The sequence below is a fragment of the Ambystoma mexicanum genome, chromosome 2q (genome assembly GCF_040938575.1).
Source record: "Ambystoma mexicanum isolate Mex_15411 chromosome 2q, UKY_AmexF1_1, whole genome shotgun sequence".
Lineage (NCBI taxonomy): Eukaryota > Metazoa > Chordata > Amphibia > Caudata > Ambystomatidae > Ambystoma > Ambystoma mexicanum.
Window position 1 is genome coordinate 220,502,837 of NC_090924.1, and position 20,030 is coordinate 220,522,866.

At 42.6% G+C, this 20,030-nt stretch overlaps 2 protein-coding genes across 6 annotated transcripts in view; one reads left to right on the forward strand and one right to left on the reverse strand.

Annotated features, from left to right (window-relative positions):
- The window catches only part of IQCK (IQ motif containing K), a 1,231,453-nt gene that overhangs the window by 1,144,994 nt on the left and 66,429 nt on the right, over positions 1–20,030 (forward strand). The window lies entirely within an intron of this gene.
- Positions 43–20,030, reverse strand: part of GPRC5B (G protein-coupled receptor class C group 5 member B) — a 307,339-nt gene continuing 287,351 nt past the window's right edge. The window contains exon 4 of the mRNA XM_069647166.1: positions 43–3,072. Coding sequence (XP_069503267.1) covers positions 3,019–3,072 — 54 coding nt within the window. The 3' untranslated portion in view covers positions 43–3,018. The remainder of the gene's footprint in view (positions 3,073–20,030) is intronic.

Here is a 20,030-nt window from a genome sequence, read left to right on the forward strand (position 1 = left end):
AGGCCATTTCAATGTTTTTAATAATATTGTCTTGTAACCATGTTTGACTGTTAAGATGTTTATTTCACATTTATTTTACAAAGTTGTGCATACCTTATTTCCTCTTGTGGGACCCAAAAAACAGCCAGCATTGTCAGGAATAATAGTCAAAGTAAAAGGTCATGATATTGAAACAATGCTAATAGTAACCCCTATCAAATCTTTTTAAATTTTCCAAAAACCTCTGAGATATAGTGGCATAGATGACAAGAGTTAAGCATATGTCGAGAGACCATTGTACGTTTTATGGTAGGACCTCAAGATTCTAAGCAATGAAATCCTTTTGACCTCGTCGGGGAGTTCTTCCATAACTCCCTGCCATCACCAAGAAGGCAGGCATGCTGTCAGGTGACCGCCTGAACCCACCAGCATCTTTCGATCTTTAAGACATCGCAAGAACATGCAGGTGGAGATGGTGTTAGCTTCTGTAAAGAGCGCGCAACAGGTATGGGGCGTATGCATTGCCCGTATGCTTCTTATGGGAATCCATGTACACTGTGCCTTTGCCTTTTGTCCTGAAATTGCTGGGGAACCGTGAGGACTTTGCTGCAAGGTTTGTTAAACATGATATTGATATCTAAGATGTCTCCTCGTAGGCATTGCAACGTTCTGCAGAAGCTGAAGTATCCTAGTAACAGCCTGAGGAAGACATGTAGATGCAGGCAGCTGCTTTTTATGCAATCTCATACATGCAAAAGCATGGACATATGTTTAAAGTTCTTAAACAGAGAAAAAACAAACCTTGCAAAAGAGTTCATGGAAAAATGTCCCTTTCATCTTCTCCTGGAAATGAAGTTCTGTGACTACTTTTTAATCAAAACACTGTGGTAGACAGTTTGTTGATGAAGACAGGGTTCCTTGTTTGACAGTGGGCTTTTAGTTTACTCCCTGTACCTTAGCTTACATGGCTACTAAGCCTTCTCAACCTATTTCTGCTCCATGTGTTTTTTTCTCCATTTGTCTAAACAATGACATAAATGTTGTCACATTTATATTTGACATTCTAAATATTTTGACTTTAATTACGCGTGATTATATTTCTGTTTTTTTAAATAAATAATGTATGTCCTTTTACCCTTATGGTTCGCAAACAGTTCTTGACCTTTTAGTCCACCCTCTCTCAGGTTCCCCAAAACACCGCTCATTGGCCATGTACACATTCTTTCTATACCTAGCGGCTCCTTCCAGGCAGCCTGCCTTCCAAGTAGAAAGAAAGGAAAGAGTGCGGATTATTAGGCATCAGCCCAGCAACTGAAGGGTGGCAGTGTGCCCCTAATCACCATCACCCTGCATTGGCCATATCCTCCCTTCTTTGTTATCTATGTGGGAAGGAACTTTTCTTTGGCAAAGGGTACTGGGGTCCCCCATGCTACTTCTGTTGCAATTGCCACTGCCATGCGGCAACTGAAACAGTCTTACTTTCTGTGATGAGAGAGAGGTGGGCAGACAACCGCTGCTGAAGTGCATCAGCTGCGGCTAAGTCCTATCTGATTTAAAGGAGTGGGGGTGATAGGCTGGCACATCAGTGGAATATGTGGGAGATATGTTAAAAAATAGTGCACCAAGTTTTTATTAATGGAGAATTATGAATAAACCCCTAAAAATGAACTGATAACATAATTATAAATGGCACTGCTATTCCCACAAAATGTTTCAAAACAGCAATTTCTCCACAGAAATATCACCCGTTAACGGTACCTATAGTTTGCTGGGATTTAAGTACGGTCATTGTCCTAAGAATAGCCTTTGGGCATTTGGCACTTAAGAGCGAGCGTTTGAGAGAAAGCCATGGTAAAAATATGTTGCTTGTGTTTGCAACCTCAAGCCTTCCCCTTTTGTATAATTGATAATATCATTTGCAAGAAAGAGCTGGAAGCTCACACATTGAGCTTTTAGTGACTAGCTTAAAGGGTGGTTGTCAAGCTTTTTTCTTCTGTGACCTCCAAATATCATTCTCTCATAAGCCATGATCTATGCAAAAGGGCTTTTCAGTGCCTTGTCCTTTTTCCACTTCGTGTTGCCCTTGTTGGACTGACACTGTAGTTGAACTCGGGTTTTCCTCACCTTTTCCCACATGACCGCCAGATCAACTCCACACATTAATGAGGTCCAGCCACCATAAGTCTTTTTTTAAACTGTTGAGTGCGATTTTCCTAGCTGCAGGTCGGAAAAAATGATCATGTAATTGAATAGTTCATTTTCTGACATCAGGAGAATTTCAAACCTCATTTGCATTTACTTTAAAAACAATTACGTGTTTGCAGTGGAGTGTGACCTTTTATACAATAGGAAACCGTTGTACTTTCTAGTAGAGGCTTGGTGCACAGTTTAGTAGAGTTCGAATAAACGTCGCAGTCAGGAAAACCTCCAGAAAATTCCAAAGTCACGGTGCAAGGGTCAGACATGCTTATCAGCAAAAGGTTTGGCTTCCCACAAAGAGTCTTGGGAGTTAGAAGCAGGCTGCAAGTCAAACGTGGGCGCAATTACACAGTCTCCCAATGGAAAGCAACTTAGCGTAAAACCACCCCAGTCCAGAATCATGTAGAAAAACGGGCATGTTATCCAGTGGTTTGCCCTGTCTCGAGCGTGCAAATACATACATCTGATTGGCTGAATTTTATAGTCTCGATCAGAACAAATGAAGCCTGTGATGGGGGCAGAACATTGTCTTATGTCATTGTAGAAGTTGTTCTACAGTTCTTTGTCCATGGCAAACAAGCTTTGTTAGTACGTCCCCAACACATCCGTAAGGCTAGTAAGTAAATTGGCAATGTACAATGCAGCTAAATGTGAGTTGACAAAAATACAATATCATTTGGTTGAATGGGTGTCTCAAGGTTTCCTAGGGGGAGAGCATGTGCCTTTTTCTTCAAGCGTTGCTTTAACCCAGGGTTCTGGGTTATGTCATGAAAGATGCATCTCAGGCAGTAACCACCTCTGTATCCAGGTACTGATTTCATGTAGTGATCAAGCAGTGCTTTACACCTGGCTCTTTGTCCCCTCCTTCTGATTGAGAATGAACTGCAACATGTCCTATCAAAGGAGAAAAGTGGGGGGGGGAACAGTAAATGAGTTACACCAACATGTCAATTGCAAACTTCAGAATAACATGTACATTGTTTTCATATCTATTTAATGCCTTTGGTACTGTGCTGCCTTTTGCACTGTGCCTACATGTCCTCTTTCAACCACTTACAGGCCCTTTCAGATACCCTACAGATACTAAAAAGCATAATCGAATTAAAATAAATACTGACTGTCGCAGAGAATAGAATATGCTGTGCATCATGAGTGGGATCAGGGAATTTGGCACAGAGCACGCGTCACAGTTTAAGGTGCATTTCCAACATTGATGGACACTTATTTATTTAGTTCATGGTGGTTGTGACCAGGGCTGCCTCAAAGCTCTTTGGGGAAGGAAAGCAGAGAGTTTGGAGAACAGCTCAGCAGCATCCAGGACACATGCATTAACAGTGTCTGAGCGGAGCGAGAGAACGGCACAGTTACAGTTTATCGGCAAAGCAGAAGACTGAGGATGTCAGATCTCTCTGGTATTTGGTACAGTCTGGTTCTGCATAGCGGGGTAGAGAGAACAAATTCCCAGGGATGGAGCTTTGTATGGGCAGGGTTCTACGTTTGCAATTCACAGCAGAAATTGATTGTATGTTTTGGATTGCCGGGGTTGTAGTGTTGAAATAATGTGGGATATAGCTCGTGTGCAACCGTGCAGCATTTAGTCTACAAGAAAGAGCAATTTCATGTTCTGATCGCTCTTCCGATTCATGAAAAGTGCAGACACAAAATAGCCACAAGTCTTATCAAATCTGCCCCTCAATTTCTTTACTGCCAAACACAGTCGCCCATAGCATTTGAATTTTTGCATTCTGTTTCTCGTGAAAGTGAGGCCAATTCCAAAATACGCACCCTTGGCCCTCTTCATGCCACCACATGTGGAGAGCTCCTCCTGATTGCGCCTTCATTAGGTCTCTCCCTTCTGCCCCACTGTGTGCGGATGCATATGCACGCAGTGGCGCATTAAGACAAAAATGGGAGTCACTCGGAGCTGTAGCTAATGAACTATCTTGTAAGACTGTGTTATCCTTGAAGGTGCATACAGTAATCAGAATTAAAGTCCTTGTAGAAAACAACATATCGGGTACAATATGCATGCAATCAGTGATCGCTGACTGTCCCACACTTTTCTGAACTGTGAAGCCCTGGAGATTAGAACACTTAGGATGAGTCATGAATCGCCCACCTCAAATTCTTAGTGAGCACATGATTCGAACCCAATTCCTGGGAAAAGAGATTTGTTTAAGGTGGTTCTCAAAAACAACCTAGCTAAATATAGCTAATGTCGTGCTACTCATTAGAGTGTATAGTAAGTACCGAAGAGGTGAATCCTTAAAACCTACTGGGGACAGGGATCCTCTACATGTTGGAGAAGAAAGTTCCTTAAGAAATGCACTTTCAGAAATGAATTCAATACATTTCTTCGTGTACTCTTGTGCTCTGTTTTTTCTATTTGAGTTGAAAGATTTACAGCAATCCGAGTACTCTTTTGTTGAATTTTTAATGCTTTTATTACGTGAAATGTTATGTAGATTAAAAGAGCAAATATATGGATTGCATAAGAATGTATTGCATGTATTTAAGGATGGTATTTATAAAGCATAAACCCAGCTGCGAAGTAAAGATGTGTTGCACATAGGGGACACACTGTGGGGTCACAGAGGTACGGTGCAGAGGTCTCAGAGGTTGCTGCGATGGGTAGGTGGTGTAGAGGAGCGAGAGAGGTAGGGTTGAGAGAGAGGTTCTTCCAAGAACATGGTCTTCAGCGCCTTCCTGAAGTGTAGGAGGGAGGAGACCAGCCTCTATTAAAATATAACTTTTATTGTACTATAATTTGAATAAAAAGGGTTTTATTTGGATAAGAAAACCTCTCCCCCGTTCTTCCTACAATTTACATATTCACACCACACCGAAGAGTTCTAATTTAATCCAGAATATTTATTGCATCTCGTGCTCCAGGTCTCATTTAATTGTGTCCCCATGTAAGTTTATTCGTCCATGTTACTTGGTCTCACACTAAATTCTTAGTCTGTACATAAAATCCTATTTGTTTACTCACAGATTGTGTTTCCTGAGGCATTAACAACTGCTATAAATTTCGATTCCTTCTTCACATGCACATAAAATACACTCTTGGATCTTCCAACATGTTTCGCCACTAAGTGTCCTCGTTCTAAATTCTTGCTATGGCCTTGCCGGGAAGGGTGCATTTCCGCTCCACACAGGTCAACATTCTAAAACTCCCTTAAGAGGCTGAGCTATTCCTTTCTAGCCCTGGTGCACCTTTTTTTTTTATCTTGGGTGTATTCCCTTTAAAGTCCCATTACCGTCAAGCAGGCTGCTATTGTATTTTCTGAATCTATCATTATCTTGAGTAAATTCATGGGGCGCCTGTGGCCACGCTCAGCTGCTCATAAAACATCAACCTTTCATCCTAACATCTCGAATAGATCCCCAATCTTTGCTTTTATTGGCAGAACATTGGAGGATGCCATTTGACATTCAATCTACAGTTGAAGGCAGTGAACCTACATACATGTAATGTAGCTAAGGGGGGACCCACAGCATGCATTTGCAATGGTATGAAGAAGGAGGGTTGCTGAATGTTAACGCTCAGACACTGGTCATTACATGATGTTTGTTTTATGTTCTGCCTAAATGTGATCTCAAATAGCATACTGATGGCATTTTTGTTATTGATTAAACCTATTGTTATCTTATTGTTAATGCCATCCGGAAACAGACTAACATATGGAATCCAAAGGAATACCGATTTTTGTTAAAAAGCGATTGGAAAAATCATTTACATTTTTTTAATGAATAATTAGTTAACTGCCACATGCCCCCTTCTGGCAGCTACAGTGAAAGGGGATTGAGATTATGGGACAATACTATGGAATTGTAAAATATTAATCTAGGTCAGTCCTTATAACTTAATTCATTTCAACTAATTGGTGTCCGATTTTATCACAACCAGGGATGTGATTTCTTCATCACTGTAGTCGTGGTTAAAGAAGGGATTATGTGAGTTCCTTCTCATAAGCACTATAACATTTCACTTCTTACATGGTCTTTTAGTGTCCTGTGGCACTGCCAAAAACATGTAAAACTTGCTGTAACTGGTGTATCATACACCTATCTACCTCTCTCTCTGTCTCTGTCTCTCTCTCTCTCACATTCCCACCTCCCTCTCTCCTTTTTATGCTCACTCTGTGCACTCTTTCTAGCTTTGACTTTCTCTTTCTCTCTTTAATATGTGGGTGGGAGTTGCGTTGTGAGGTGCGTATTTGCTCGAGCCAACCCAGCTGTTCTGACAGCTGTGCAACTAGAGGCTAAAATCAGTTATCTTGAGGACTGTTTTTTTGTGCAAAAGCAGCAATTAAAGGAAATGTCATTTAACTAAAACTGTAAACTGGAATGATTGTTTTACTTTTTACAATCTTCATTTCTAATGAACACTTCCAGTATATATCTGAGTCATAATAAGAACATTACACTTGTCTTACTGACATAGCTGCTTTGTCAGTGTCTACACAATATCCAGATTGTGGGAGTAGCCATATTCACTTGAAATTGACATACTTGGGCTTTGCAAATGAGGCAGCCACAAAGACCAAAATAAAGAGCTAGTTTCCTGTGGATGAAAAGTAAGCAATTTAAAAATGAACAAACTGCAGTGTTACTCCGTCTCGTATGATAGCGTTTACTGAATACAGCTGATCCTCCTCCTTCACGGAATTTCTATACGACTGCTTTATACATCTCTTCAATCACTGAGTTTCTAATCAATTCCTTGCTAATGGATTTGCAAGAAAATCAATTATATTTTCCAATGTTTGTCAAGAATACTTTCAAGGCGATTCGTGTATCCAACCATACGTCTCCTGGGGTATTGACGTACTCGGGCAAGTTAATGGTGCAGGCGGTTGGGTCAACAGGAGAGAAAAGATTGTGGGTGGTACGTGGAAGAGGTTTCTAAATGTGTGTGAAATAGCCTTTGAACCATGCATCCATCTACATTGGTGTATTGCTAAAGAAAGTGCTCACCTGACAGTCATTACATTAAAGTGAGATGCTTGCCTCAAGACAAATACTACTCTTTACGCTCTTGATACGTCACCACCACAATGAGGTGGTGGTGAGGGCAAACAGTGGTCTATCTGACCTGCAGGCTTTATTTTCAAATGTATATAACTACAAAGAGAGGTCATGTTATTTACAATATGCTGTACGTGCAAACATCATGATTACTAAACGGATGAAAAGCAATTAATGGATAAATATTTTAAAAAAAACATGTAATATCTATAGCTTCAACACATAGCCCATTAAGAGTGAAGGCCTACGAGCGAAATCCTTGTCAGACAACAAGCACGGAACGTATAAAACTGTTTTTTTTCAAACACTGTGAACATTAAAAAAATCAATTTTCATAAAACTCAAAAAGCAGTGATAAAGTGCTGTGTGTATTCCTGTTTAACACAGTCGGGAAAGATATAAAGCAGTGACACACAGTGCTATGTATGTGTTGTAGTCCGTGACATCCAGCAGCTTCTGTCCTTTGATAATTCAAGTGCCAAGGCACTCATGAATTAAGGAACAAGTTATGGACAGATGCTTGGTGAGGAGCAGCCAGTGGAAAAACAGCAAGAACTGCACAATTTGGAAGAGGGTGCCAAAGAACGACAAAAAGGAACCAGGGCTCTGAAGGCGGACAGACAAATAGTTAACATTAGCTCAAGGGGTACAGGCATATTAAGGTATCCCAAGAACCACAGCGAAACACGACAGGATCTAGTAAATTCAGCCGGATTAGATTGGCTTTCATAGGGTTTCACAGTCTGGAAAAGACTAAGGAATTCATTACAGAAATGGCCCCAGTGTATCAATAGGTGGTAAACGTGGTTTATTGCTTGGCAGTGCCCTCTGCCCATTACCATCGTTGTGGTGTAGCCGCGTAGACCGTCTCTGCTGACAGAATATTCCCACCAGCGAAGACCTGCACTCATCTATGTTGGGCATAGCAGTCTGTATTGACATGGTAGCATGCGCCGTGCAGATCCTCTTTGTGCTTCCACTGACACTGTACATTATTTGTTATTTATTTGTGTAAGTAAATGAGGACCAGTCAGGAAAGATATTATGAGACTCTGACGACCCCTCTCAAGAAAGAATGTGGTTCTTAAGTGGGATCTTGAATCCAGCTAGTTTTGGAATGTTCTTAATTTCTGGAAGGAGGGAGTTCCAGTGAAAGGGAGCCAGGAGAGTGAAGGAGTGAAAGTGGGGGATTCACTCTCTGGGCAGGCGATGGTTTGATTGAGGCGAGATTAGCAGCATGTAGTGTGAAGTGTGGATTACCAACATATGGATTCAGGTGGAGGGGGGTGAGAGCAGCTCATGATTTAAACACAAGACAAAAGACTTTGAACAAACATCAATTTTGAATGGCTGGTCACACTGCATGGAGTTGGGAGAGGATTTCGGGTGTTTGTAGAAGGTATAGGTAACAAAGTTCAATACCTTGTTGAGCACCGCAGACAGGTAGGGGGGCGGGTGGGGTTCCCACGAAAGGGCAGGAGTAGAATGAAAGGTGAGATGGGAACAGATTTTACAGATGTTTGAGAGATTATGCCTAACAGCTGTAGCAGGGAAGGTGATGAAGTGTTCGATTTCAGTTTACAGTGAAAAAGCTGAGTATGAGGCGACGCAGTGCCATCCCTTGATGTATAGCATATAGTAAGTTAGTAATGTGTGAGGACAGCTAAGGGATGACGTGGGGATCAAGAAGACGATTTGAATATCAAGACCAAATTGATGATATGAGAAGTCAAACTAAGGAGGTGAGTTTGCAGAGGAAAGGGCTGTAGAGTGTGAGGAAAAAGTGGCAAAGGACAGACCATTGGGGGGCCGCTAGCGGGTTGGTCTGGCAGCAAAGATCCCAATGTTCATGGCACTGGAGACAGAGAAATCAACCAGGCGGGAGGCCACACAAGCAAGGAGAGTGCCATGGAAGTCAAGATGGAAGAGAGTGTGAAAGAGAGAGAGGTGATCAACTATGTCCAATGCAGCAGAGATTTTTAGGACAATTAGGTTTAGAGAAATTGTTTTATTGAGGAAGCCTCGAAGCATATTGGCCTCAAGGTAATCAATGATGGTGTTGAAGTCTAGTCATACAAGAACTATGGAAAGGGGGAAGGAAAGAGACTGATCAGTAGTGGGCTTGTTGTTTGCAGGCAGCAGTGAATGGCTTCAAATGAAATGGCCTGACATGGACCACCATGAAACAGGCTGGGAGATTCTAGAGAAACGTGAAAGATTGATGAGCTAAGAGAGGTAGGAACAGGTTTGATGAACCACCATCTTGTTTGTTTGTGGTGCAAAGGTGTTAGCAGTAGCACATGGTGGTTGGAAGCCAGGAAAAAAGGTGTCAAATCAGCCAAATTGGGTGGAAAGTCTGATAGACAGGAGAAGGTTAGGATAGGGGCTGATGGAGAGAAGGGCAGAGGAAGGCGGAAGAGAGGAAGGAAGATGTATCTGGCAAATTCATCATTTGAGAGTAAGAAAGCGAAAGAGAAGAGTCTGAGAGGGGGAAGCATGAGCTTGGAGGATCACGGATACCTTGTGAAGATGAGAGAAAAGGGTACAATTTCGAGTTGCAAACTACTAGCCAATTTTAAAGGAAGGTACATGAAATAGTTGTGCCAGGGTAGGAGCGAAAGGATGAGGTTATTTCTTGTAGGAAGCAAAGGTGGAAAAATGGGTTTTGTGCCGCTATTGCAGGTTCGGGTACAGGGTTGTCCTCAGCAGTTGCATTTCCGAAGAGAAACATGGGGTGGGCAAGAGAGAGTCAATGTGCAAGAGGAGTAATGGTGCTATTACATTTCAAGTGGAAACAGTGAGGGGCGTATAGTTCTCAGGTTATTTGTGCCCCCCACTTGTTTCTTAGGCAGAGTTTGAATCTAGCAAAGTTGTAAGCAGCATGGGCACATGACCTGTGAAAGGGGTATGTTTATCTCAGGCAGTCACTTCATGGACTTTAAAAGTGGGTTTTGCAATTAGATGTCCTTGTATTTTCAATTTATCTTCAGGAGTCATTGTTTTCAGCAAGTATGTTTAGAGAGTCAGAAAACCTGGGGTTTGTTGTTGTAGATATTCTTTTATTGTTTGAGCAGTAACGACCGTTTCAAGGCGTTGGATATGAATTTGTGATATATTCAATGACGAATAAGGGATACTTGGTATGGGATATTATTATTGACTATATTGACCTATTGTGGTGTTCCTTAAAGATGTTTAATGTGGCCATGGGCTTTCTAAACAATAACTGTAAAGGAGAAGGGTGGGCAGTGGATTGACAGCAATGTCCTCAATTGGTTTCACATGGAATGGGAAATGTTTTCCAGTGAGGTACTATGTTTCATTGACTGGTGGAGGAAGGAAATGCTTCTGGATGCAGACATCCTGGCAAACTGAAGGTCCCGCTCAATGGATTTCTGCATTGTAGCAGTGTAAGGCTGCAAACTATGTCTCTCTTAACAGGCTGGTGCTGCAATTAGGTCTCTGTGGTGCTAGGGTTGTCTTTGCTGTTTAGTTCTGTTGGTACATAGGGCAAGCTGTTTTTCTCATCGCTGCTCTCATATTTCGGCTTGGCGGTATCTGCAACCGATAGAAAACACTGGCAGGAATTCATACTTCGAGGCAAAGCTGAAGATAAGGGTCTGCAAAATAGCATACTGGCACCAGAGTTGGGAACAGGAATTGAGTCTCCCTCTGGTGCCCCAGCCCACCTCATGGTTAGGCTTGGTGCTGGCTCCCTTCTTGACAAGTCTAGAGTACTGGTCTTATCACATAAGGCACACGCTAGAACTAAAGGATTAACTAGCGCTCCTGAATTATCACTCAAAGCATGCGCATCTGACTTTTGAATGTACTGGTACATCATGTCCTCCATGGTGGTCGGTCAAAAGGCCGAAAAAAAAAATATCAAATTTTTTTTTTTTTTTATATATGTATTTTTTGGGTCAGACAAGTAAAAAAAAAAGGGTTAAAATAAAAAAAAAATAGAAAAAAGGGTTTGGTTATTCTATTGTCTTCTTTTGGCTACATCCCACCAGCATTTTCGCCTGTGCTTTCTTTGACCATTTATACTTCAACAGTTCTGCTTTCAAAAATAAGGTTGAGCATTAATAGGTATATTAGCGAATTGACAAAATTGAAAATGCTGTAGTTACACTTCATGGATGGGCATGTGCCAATTCTGCATAGGAGCTGCTCTCCATTGAACTGGTCAGTTGTGGTGGTTTAAGGGATTCCACACCTCTTGGGCTCCTGTTTCAAGTAAAGTTCAACACAAATGGACTTACTCAGCCTATAAATGACAGTGGCTCATTACATAGAATAGGTAGGGCGGAATTTGAGGAAATCATACAGTCTGCAGCAATCATGAGAATCACAGACTACTGTGGCGAATCAGAAGGACATGGACTCGCTGAGGACATGGTGTCTGATATTTTATATTTTATTAAAGTAAAATAATGAAGCCTAACAATGGTTGTGGACAAACCTACTCCAACAGAAGAGGCAGTAAAAGAGGGTGTGAATGTAGGCAAAGTCATTGCACGAAGTAAGTCTCCATTGAGGAAGGGGGTGCAGAAAAACCTGTAGCCGTCTTTGAGGTGGGGAAAAATTGTTGACAATTTGGGGGGAGGATTTCGGCTATGGGGCATGGGGGTTCCCACGCTTGTGATATTATTGAAGCACATAAGCACGCAGACTGCAGTAGACCCATCTTTCCACCTTCACGGGGTCCGCAAAAAGAGCATAAAGAGCAAAGGACCAAACTTGACATACTACTACAGATCCCTTTTGTAAACTGGAAGAGGTTGAGGTGCTAGAAATAGCTCTTGAAATAGCCTTAAATAATAGGTACAAGTAATGAGCTCACTATACTAGAACATTCTGGGAGCTCTGCACTGACTTGCCCAAACTATGTCAATTTGGAACACGAAATAAAGGCCATGGCGCTCTAATTGAGGAGTTAATGCAAGCTGTACGAATTTTCACAAGGGAATCTGATAAATGCAATAAGGGTTGATGCTTCAGCCTCTGTGTCCCCACCTGTGGCTCGTTTAGGCCTAAGTGCCACAGGACACAGTGTGGCTGGTCAAGTGCCAAAATGTCCCCTTCCAGTAGTGCAAGGTGAAATTGGGAAATGTGCAAGGTAGCATCCTCCCCCAATGCCTAGATTAGAAGCAAGACCATCACTCTTAGCTACTAGCCCTACTGCTTCTGCTTTCTGTACTACTTCTGTTATAACCAATGCAGGAAATACTCACAAACAAGTTAAGCCAGGAAGGGATCCCAAGCTGGATGCCTTATATTTGGTCTCAAAGCTCACGGGCACGGCCACTGAGGGAAATGAGTCACTTAAAAACAAATGTATCCATTGGGTTAGAAATAAGAAAGGGTGTTATTCCGTAATTAGAAGCAACATTAGGCAAGTAGAACGCTACTAGGACCAGTTAGTGAAGCATAAGGATTATCTGAATATCTCTTTCCATAGCTGGGATATGGCTTATAACATTCTGGCTATTGATTTTAGAACTATGCCCGTGCCTGGTCTCGAAATCCAGGTAAAAGGTACTTGCCCAACAGGCTTGCCACCTAGGGATTGTACTGGCAATTGTCATTCAGATGGCTTAGATTTTGCCCCTCCCGTGGAGCCAGTCCCACAACAAGTAAACTATCCGGTCACTTGCCCTGTGCCCTGCTGAGCCCCGATAGGGAAATGGGGTAGCTGAATGTGCTCTCGTGGAACATCTCTGGACTTGGAAGATTCCAGAATGACAATAATTGGTCTGAATTTGTTAGTAGACGTGACATTATCTGTTTTCAGGAATTATGCAATCCCGGCCGGCAAACCTGAGGATCGAGGGGACAGCCCAGGGAGGGGGGAGCGGGGGTTTAACCATTTGGTTAAGAAGTGAGCTTAATGCTGAGGTTGAAATCCTCCCCACTCCCAGTTTTGCTTTATTTTGAGTGTGCAGAAAAGGGGGTATAACTCTTTTTCTAGTTGAGTATAATTGCCCATATGGTAAATATGCCATGCAGACCCTATCTGATTTGGAAACAGTGTTACAAAATTGGCAACTAGCCAACATGAATCCTGGAATGGTGCTGATAGCTGGGTATTTCAATTTGCAACTGGACCTGCAGCCCAACCTACTGGAGTTTCTGAAAGAGGAAGACGAAATCTGGCATATCCCGACTCTGGTCCCACCAAAAGTGGTTAGGCACTATGAATGTGCATTTGACTCAGCTACAGCAATGTTTAGGATGGGTGTTGAAGTGTGTAATGGCTGCGTGGCGACAATGTCCCGCTGGCTTGTACTTTTGGAAGAGGTATTACTGAGAGCCATATTGATTATATTTTTCTGGACCTTCCTAATTGGGAGGTTGTGAAATCATTGACTATCCACCGCCGATCGGAAAATGATCATTTCTCGTTGTTGCTTGTTCTTAGGCACTTTTGCCCCACATTGACGCAAAATGTCCTTACAGATCTGAACATGCTAAATTGTTCCAACAGTAGGAGGCGGTTAAAATGGGATTCTCACGATCATGATATGGTTATGGGCAGCTTTTTTACAGAACCCCTCCCCCACATAGAAGAGGTTTGTGCCTCAGGCTCATCAAATGATGATGCCCTATGGGAATTAAACTTCACAATTATGTCTATACGGTTCTACGTTATTTTGCTACGGGATGTTTCATCGCGGGACTTTTCATCGCCGTTTTTTCATTGAAAAAACTCATCGTTTTTTTTATTTTTTATACATAGGCATCAGTTGACCCGCCCGTCAAGCAAACAGGAGTTATGCCTATAAATAGACTTCGAGCAGGATGGTTTGTCTCTGATTGCAGGGGAAAGAAAATTGTTTGGCTAAAAATATTCAAGTGATTCACTGGCAATTGAGCAGAGACCCTTTGCAAGGAAAGAGTACAAGGAACTTGTAGCGCAAAAGAAAAGAGTACATACGATCTCAAGATGGGAACGCACAAGGGATGCTATCAGGAACAAGGATCAGCGGGCCCTTTGGAAATTGGCTTATGTGGGTGAAAATAATGTAGGCTATGCATTTGAATTTGCTGTTACATCCGATAGCTGGTAATGGTTATTTTTCTATATTATGCAGGGAAGAAAGGATGGTCTATAGAAACACCACGGGTGGAATTTAAGTCTCCCTGGATCCCTCGGTAGTGAACAGGGAGTATTTAATCTTCACTATTAAAGAGGTGAGAGAGACAGTTCTAGCCCAGTGTGGGGGCAAAGCTCCAAGCCCAGACAGGGTCCCAGCGGATGTGTTTGAAAATGAACATAGCTATTGGGCCCTGTAATTATTTTTACTTTTTAATTCTTTCTGTAGAGCCCATAGAGTGCTGCCTTCCTGGCGACAGGCAGAGATCATTCTGAGCTTCAAGAAGGAGGATAGGGCTGATCCGGGCTGTTATTGCCCTATCTCCCTACTGGATACTTCGGGCATAATCTTTGGCAAAGCAGTCCTGGGGCGCTTAGAGCAGTGGGATGTAGAGATGCATAGTATTAGTAATGCCCAGGCAGGGTTCAGGAGAGATGTGGGTACTACAGAGCAGACTTTATGTACTGATGGAAACATATTTTACTCTAGGGAAAGGAACCCTTTATCTGGTGTTCATAGATTTAAAAAATGCTTTTGACTGTATTCCCAGCAGTGAACTATGGAACACCCTATGGGAAAAGCAGATCCCAGGGTCCCTATTAAATGCTACATTGCTGATTTATACTGATAATGCAGAAGTTGTTAGAACTGGAATGGAGGGGATGTGTACTGAGAAATTCAAGGTTGAAAATGGGGTGAGATAAGGCTGTGTGCTGGCTCCCACCCTCTTCTCTATTTATTTTAATGATTTGGTCGAATACCTCAGGATTGAAAATGTTGATTCTCCCAAACTTGCAGGTTAAAAGCTTAGTATTTTGATGTACGCTGATGATGCTGTACTCATCGCTAGAACACCAAGTGGTTTGAAAAAACTTGTTGGAGTATTTGTGAGCTTCTGTGATCCAAAGGGTCTGATGGTTAACATCAGTAAAAGAAAAGTGATGTGAGAAGAAGTTGGGAAAATCAACTAAGCGCAGTCTCTCAATTGAGGGATGTGTGCTTGAGGAGGTGAAAACGTTTGACTATCTCGGCTTTCCTTTGCCGAGGAGTAGGGGTTGCGACAAAGAGGTGGAGAAATCTTACCTTTCTTCAGTACGCAAATCTACAGCGATTGATAACTTTGCCAGGAATTCTGGGAACAATGCTGTGTATCCTGGCCTGGCATTGTATACAGCAAAAGCAGTAGGCACAGCCTGCTATAGGGCTCAATTGTGGTGTTTTAGCAATTGGGGTGGTTGGCTGTTGCTGAAAATATATTTTTGAAAAGGCTCTTCATGGTTTCCAAGATTACCCCTAATAACTTGAGCTATGTCGAACTAGATTTCAAGTGCATTGGGGATATTGTTCAGATCAAACCGCTGCTGTTTTGGGCCACAATTTGGAAGAAAGATTAACTGATGCGTTACCGAGAGGCTTTAAGGTATTTAATGTCTAGCGACTTCACTAATGTAGCTCGACCATACTAGATCCTTACTTTTTACTCTGGGTTTAGGGCGTATTTGGTCTGAGCCATGGAATATGATTGGGAATGCCCAAGAATTGATTATAAGATTCTGCAATGGAGTGGCCTCCTTGTGATTTTTGGAGTGCCTTAAGTTGGCGACAGGGTGGCACTTTTTGTTGAACAAAACCGTTTGGGGCCGTGAAAACTATTTAGTGGGTATTGAGAAACCAATGGCACGTGCCCTGTACACGAAGCTGAGATTTAATATGCTCCTGTTAGCACCGGTAAGATGTGTTTGGTATAAAACAGGAACCAGTTGTTGTCCTTTATGCCCGACTGTAGTTGAAGATACTGCACTTTTTATGTGTATGTTCTCGAAAAGGATGGGGAATTGAAAAAAGTGCTTAAAGAATCATGGTGTTCGTTCTCTGCAATCTGCTGAGAGCTTGTGTAAGGATTGCTTATTTCAGGATGTGGTGTTTGCAACCTCAAATTACTTACTGAGAGCTTGGAGGAGAAACAAAATGCGCCCACTCATATGATGTGTTTGTATATTCTGTTTTAATCGTGTTGTATAATTGATTTGTGCTGATGACATTCTGACTGACTACATTCATGTTTTATTTTTACATTTTGTATAATTATTTTTAAAGCTGGGGCTAAATGGCCCTCGAGGTGATAGAATTTTACTTGGCGATTTCAAATGTGTTGCTTTTTAACTTTGTTTGCATTTGCTTTTATGCTTTTTAGTCAGAATAAAGCTTGAATTGAATTTGAAAGCCTAACTTTCCCTTTCACTATGGGTGATCCCTACCTACGTTACTGTCTAAAGATACTAGTCAGTTGTGAACGTCCAAAGAAATAAGTCTGCTGTCCAAAACTACCCTTAGTGACCCTACCACTATGAAAACTAACTTGGGTCAGGAGTATCATTTGCTTCTCCTGTGGGTACTTATAGTACCATTCTGTAGGATTCTCTTCAATACACAATTCGTAAATAGCCTCTTGTGACTTCTTGGATCAGTCTCTTTAGTTCTTCAAATGGGCTATTGAGTTTGCCATCCTCTTTCGGAATCCCTTTTGGGGATATCTTATTAGAAATATATTCTTGCCTGTTTGTCTCAATGTATCCTTAGTAGTAAATTTTTCTCTGGAGGGTTTTCCCTCCTGGTTAATAACAGTTCTGCTTGTTTTGGTCTACTTGACATTGTATGGGGCTCAATGGGCTAGTGCCTTTAAACTCTGGTTCATATCTTTCTTCTCTTTAGTATTAGTTTCTTCTTGCATAGAATATCTTGTTACTTTCTCCTTTTCCCAGGGTATTATTATCCACTGTTCTTCTCCTTCATTATTCAGCTTTTTAATAATTTGTTCTCTTGAATCACAATATCACAATATTTGGAGTTTATTGGTTTCCGGATTAACTCAGATTCATATCTTATTCAGATTCTACAGAGAGGAGTTGCTTCTGCGGAATAATGATTAATTTGGGGCCTGCCGTGCTGTCCCTTCTTGCTGTTACCTTTTGTACTTGAGAACAGCATCAGGAGCCTTCTTCCTTGGGAACCTTCTCTCTGTTCATGAACCGCTGGCACATTCTCTTCCTTGGCCTCTCTCTCTTCTCATTCTCTAGTTTCCTCAGAGTGTCACATAGCTTCATGGCGTGACTGGGCATCATAGGTGATCACTTGTGGACCTGCTGTCCACCACGGATTCTCTTTCGTGGTCTAGCCACCACCTTCTCCTGGGCTCCTGCCCGGTCGGTTTTCTGTACTTCGGGTCCGCCGTTGCTCTCGCGCCCCACTCTGCATCATTGCGCAAGTTTGAAACTTGCGGGCTTCCTGCTCTCCTTCTTCTCCAGGTGTTAGCAGCTTGGGCCCTTCCCCGGCTGCCTGTGTGACACTCTCTCTCATCATTTTTGTTACTCTGATTGTCCGTTCATCAACGTACTCATCCCAGTGGATTGGGTATTCTGACTTAAAGAATCATGATTTTTTTTCAATAAGATAACGGTATCTATTAGGAGTTTCTTTATCCCAGTCTTGGTACTTCACAGTTTCTGATATTTTACAGCATCGCATGTAGGCCACAATTTGCACAGCTTTAAGGAGTTCCTCATGGTAACGGGATTCCTAGTCTCCTAATGGGGAGTCTCTTCCGCTGAGGTCCCACTTACCTCTACCGCTAGGGAGTGTATTGCGTAGTGGGATCACTGCCCTAGCTTCCCATGGGGAGCTCCTCCTTGGGGAGAAGGGACGAATTCCCTCGATTCGTCACACTAATTAACATGCATGTGTTACGCTCACCTGGTTTCACAGGGATGTCACCCAGCAGTTGGGACTCAGGTATCCTTCTCTGCGGTTCCCAGGTGTGACCAGTGGGTGGGTTCTGCCTGGAATACAGGTAGGCAATGTTCAAGACTGGGCAACTGGGGTAAACGGCCCGCCACCACCCTGTATACCCGCAGCCTCACTGGACCTCTCCTCACCTTGTTTTTAATGCAGGTGTGTTCTCCGTCCTGCCTTCTTGGCAGGGATGCGTTGTGCTTGGTAGGCGCTTACGATCGAGTTACTTCACTGATGCCGGCCCGCTTTGAGTCTTTCAGGTAGGTCTTATTGCTGTGCTATATTATTGTCCTTGCATGCATTTTTGGTTTAGCTAATGTCTTTTCTCTTCCTTGGGTGCGCGGAAGTCCAATATGTGGCATAGACTGAAGTGGGTCTCGCTGGTAATAATGGCGTTTTTAGAGCGCCTTGATGCGGTGAGTAGGCGCTAAGTGCAGCGCTATGATGCGTTGCCTCTTGCTAACCTGTTGTCTTGTCTTCCCACAGGTCGCGGTGCTCACCCGGTGCATGGAATTCCTGAGGCGATGCTGGTCGATGAGCGGCTTGCGAGGTAAGCTTTTCGGCACCGTTCAGTAAATTGTAAAATGTCTAATGCCTTGTTTCTTCCTTTTTTGCAGATCTGTCGGTTCGGGAGGAGCGCTGGTGCCAGGATGCTGATCTCAAGAGCCGTGGACAGCTAACTATGAAATTACAGGTAAGCTGCTGCTGCTAACGATGTCCTTTTTCTCCTTAACAGATGGTGTTCTTCCGAGGTTCGCGGGTGCAGCTGAACACGGTGAGCGTCACGTTGCAGTATTGCAAAGTAACGCGAAGCGTGTTATCCCAGTCGGGTGTGATTTAAATAGCTTCAGGAAAGTAGTCCAGGTAAAATAGTTCCTATGGTACCACACCCAAAAATACTATACCGCATAGCTTGGTTCCAAGGAGCCAAGCTATGTGGATGCTTCCATGTTGATTGACACTGAAATAAAGTAGTTCCCAATGCAAGTCCTTTATCAAGTATGAGCCTGGCGCCAAAGGCACAAGGACTGGCCCCAAGAAGGCCTAGGCCAAGGATGCCTGGTTTTAGTGGAGACCCTTCCTGGCCCATGGGCTTGCCAGGGGGTCTTCTGGATGGGGGTCATAACACCATGAAAGTAGATTGCATATCGGTGAGGAGCTTTGAACGTTTGATTGAAAATATACATATTAAACCAAGTCTTTGCACCCGCAACACTATTAACACTGACCGGAATTGCAAAGGGGACGCTCCTTGAATTGGCCACGAGTGTCGTTCTATGAAGCCCCTAATTTACAATTTAGTCTCTGAGGGGATTACTCATGCAGCTCTGCTATTTAGCCTTAAGAAAAGACATAAAGAATTATTAAAGATGAAAAAATTGGATTATGTAACTAAACAATCGGAGCATTTAGAGAGGGAAGTCCAAACCACGACTCTAGATTATTCTGGAAATGGATGGCTAGGGAGTTGATAGCCCGGGAGGAAAGAATGATCCCCAAATTTCTCCTGATAAGTGGATAGACCACTTTTAAGGGATCTTCTTTGATAAAGATCAGGTGCCTGGAGATAAGGGGACCGATTTAAGTGCAACTGACATTGTGTTTAGCACAGAAGGGATCTCCAAGAATATACAAGTGCTCACCACAGCTAAAGCTGCTGTCCCAGATGGTCTTCATTCAAACATTTTCAAATGTGTTGCGACCTGGTGGCAGCCCATTTTAACTCAATCAGTCAATCGCTGGTTTTACCTCGCTCGTGGGGTAGGAGTTTAATTATACCAATTTTTTATAAATGGTCTATTGTTGACCCCAAATTGCTATAGCCTAATCTCTCACTTAGACATATCAAGCAAATGTTTCACTAAATGCTTGGTTACTAGAGTAGAGGATTGGGCACTCTAATGGAATCTACAGAAGACCAACCACATGAGT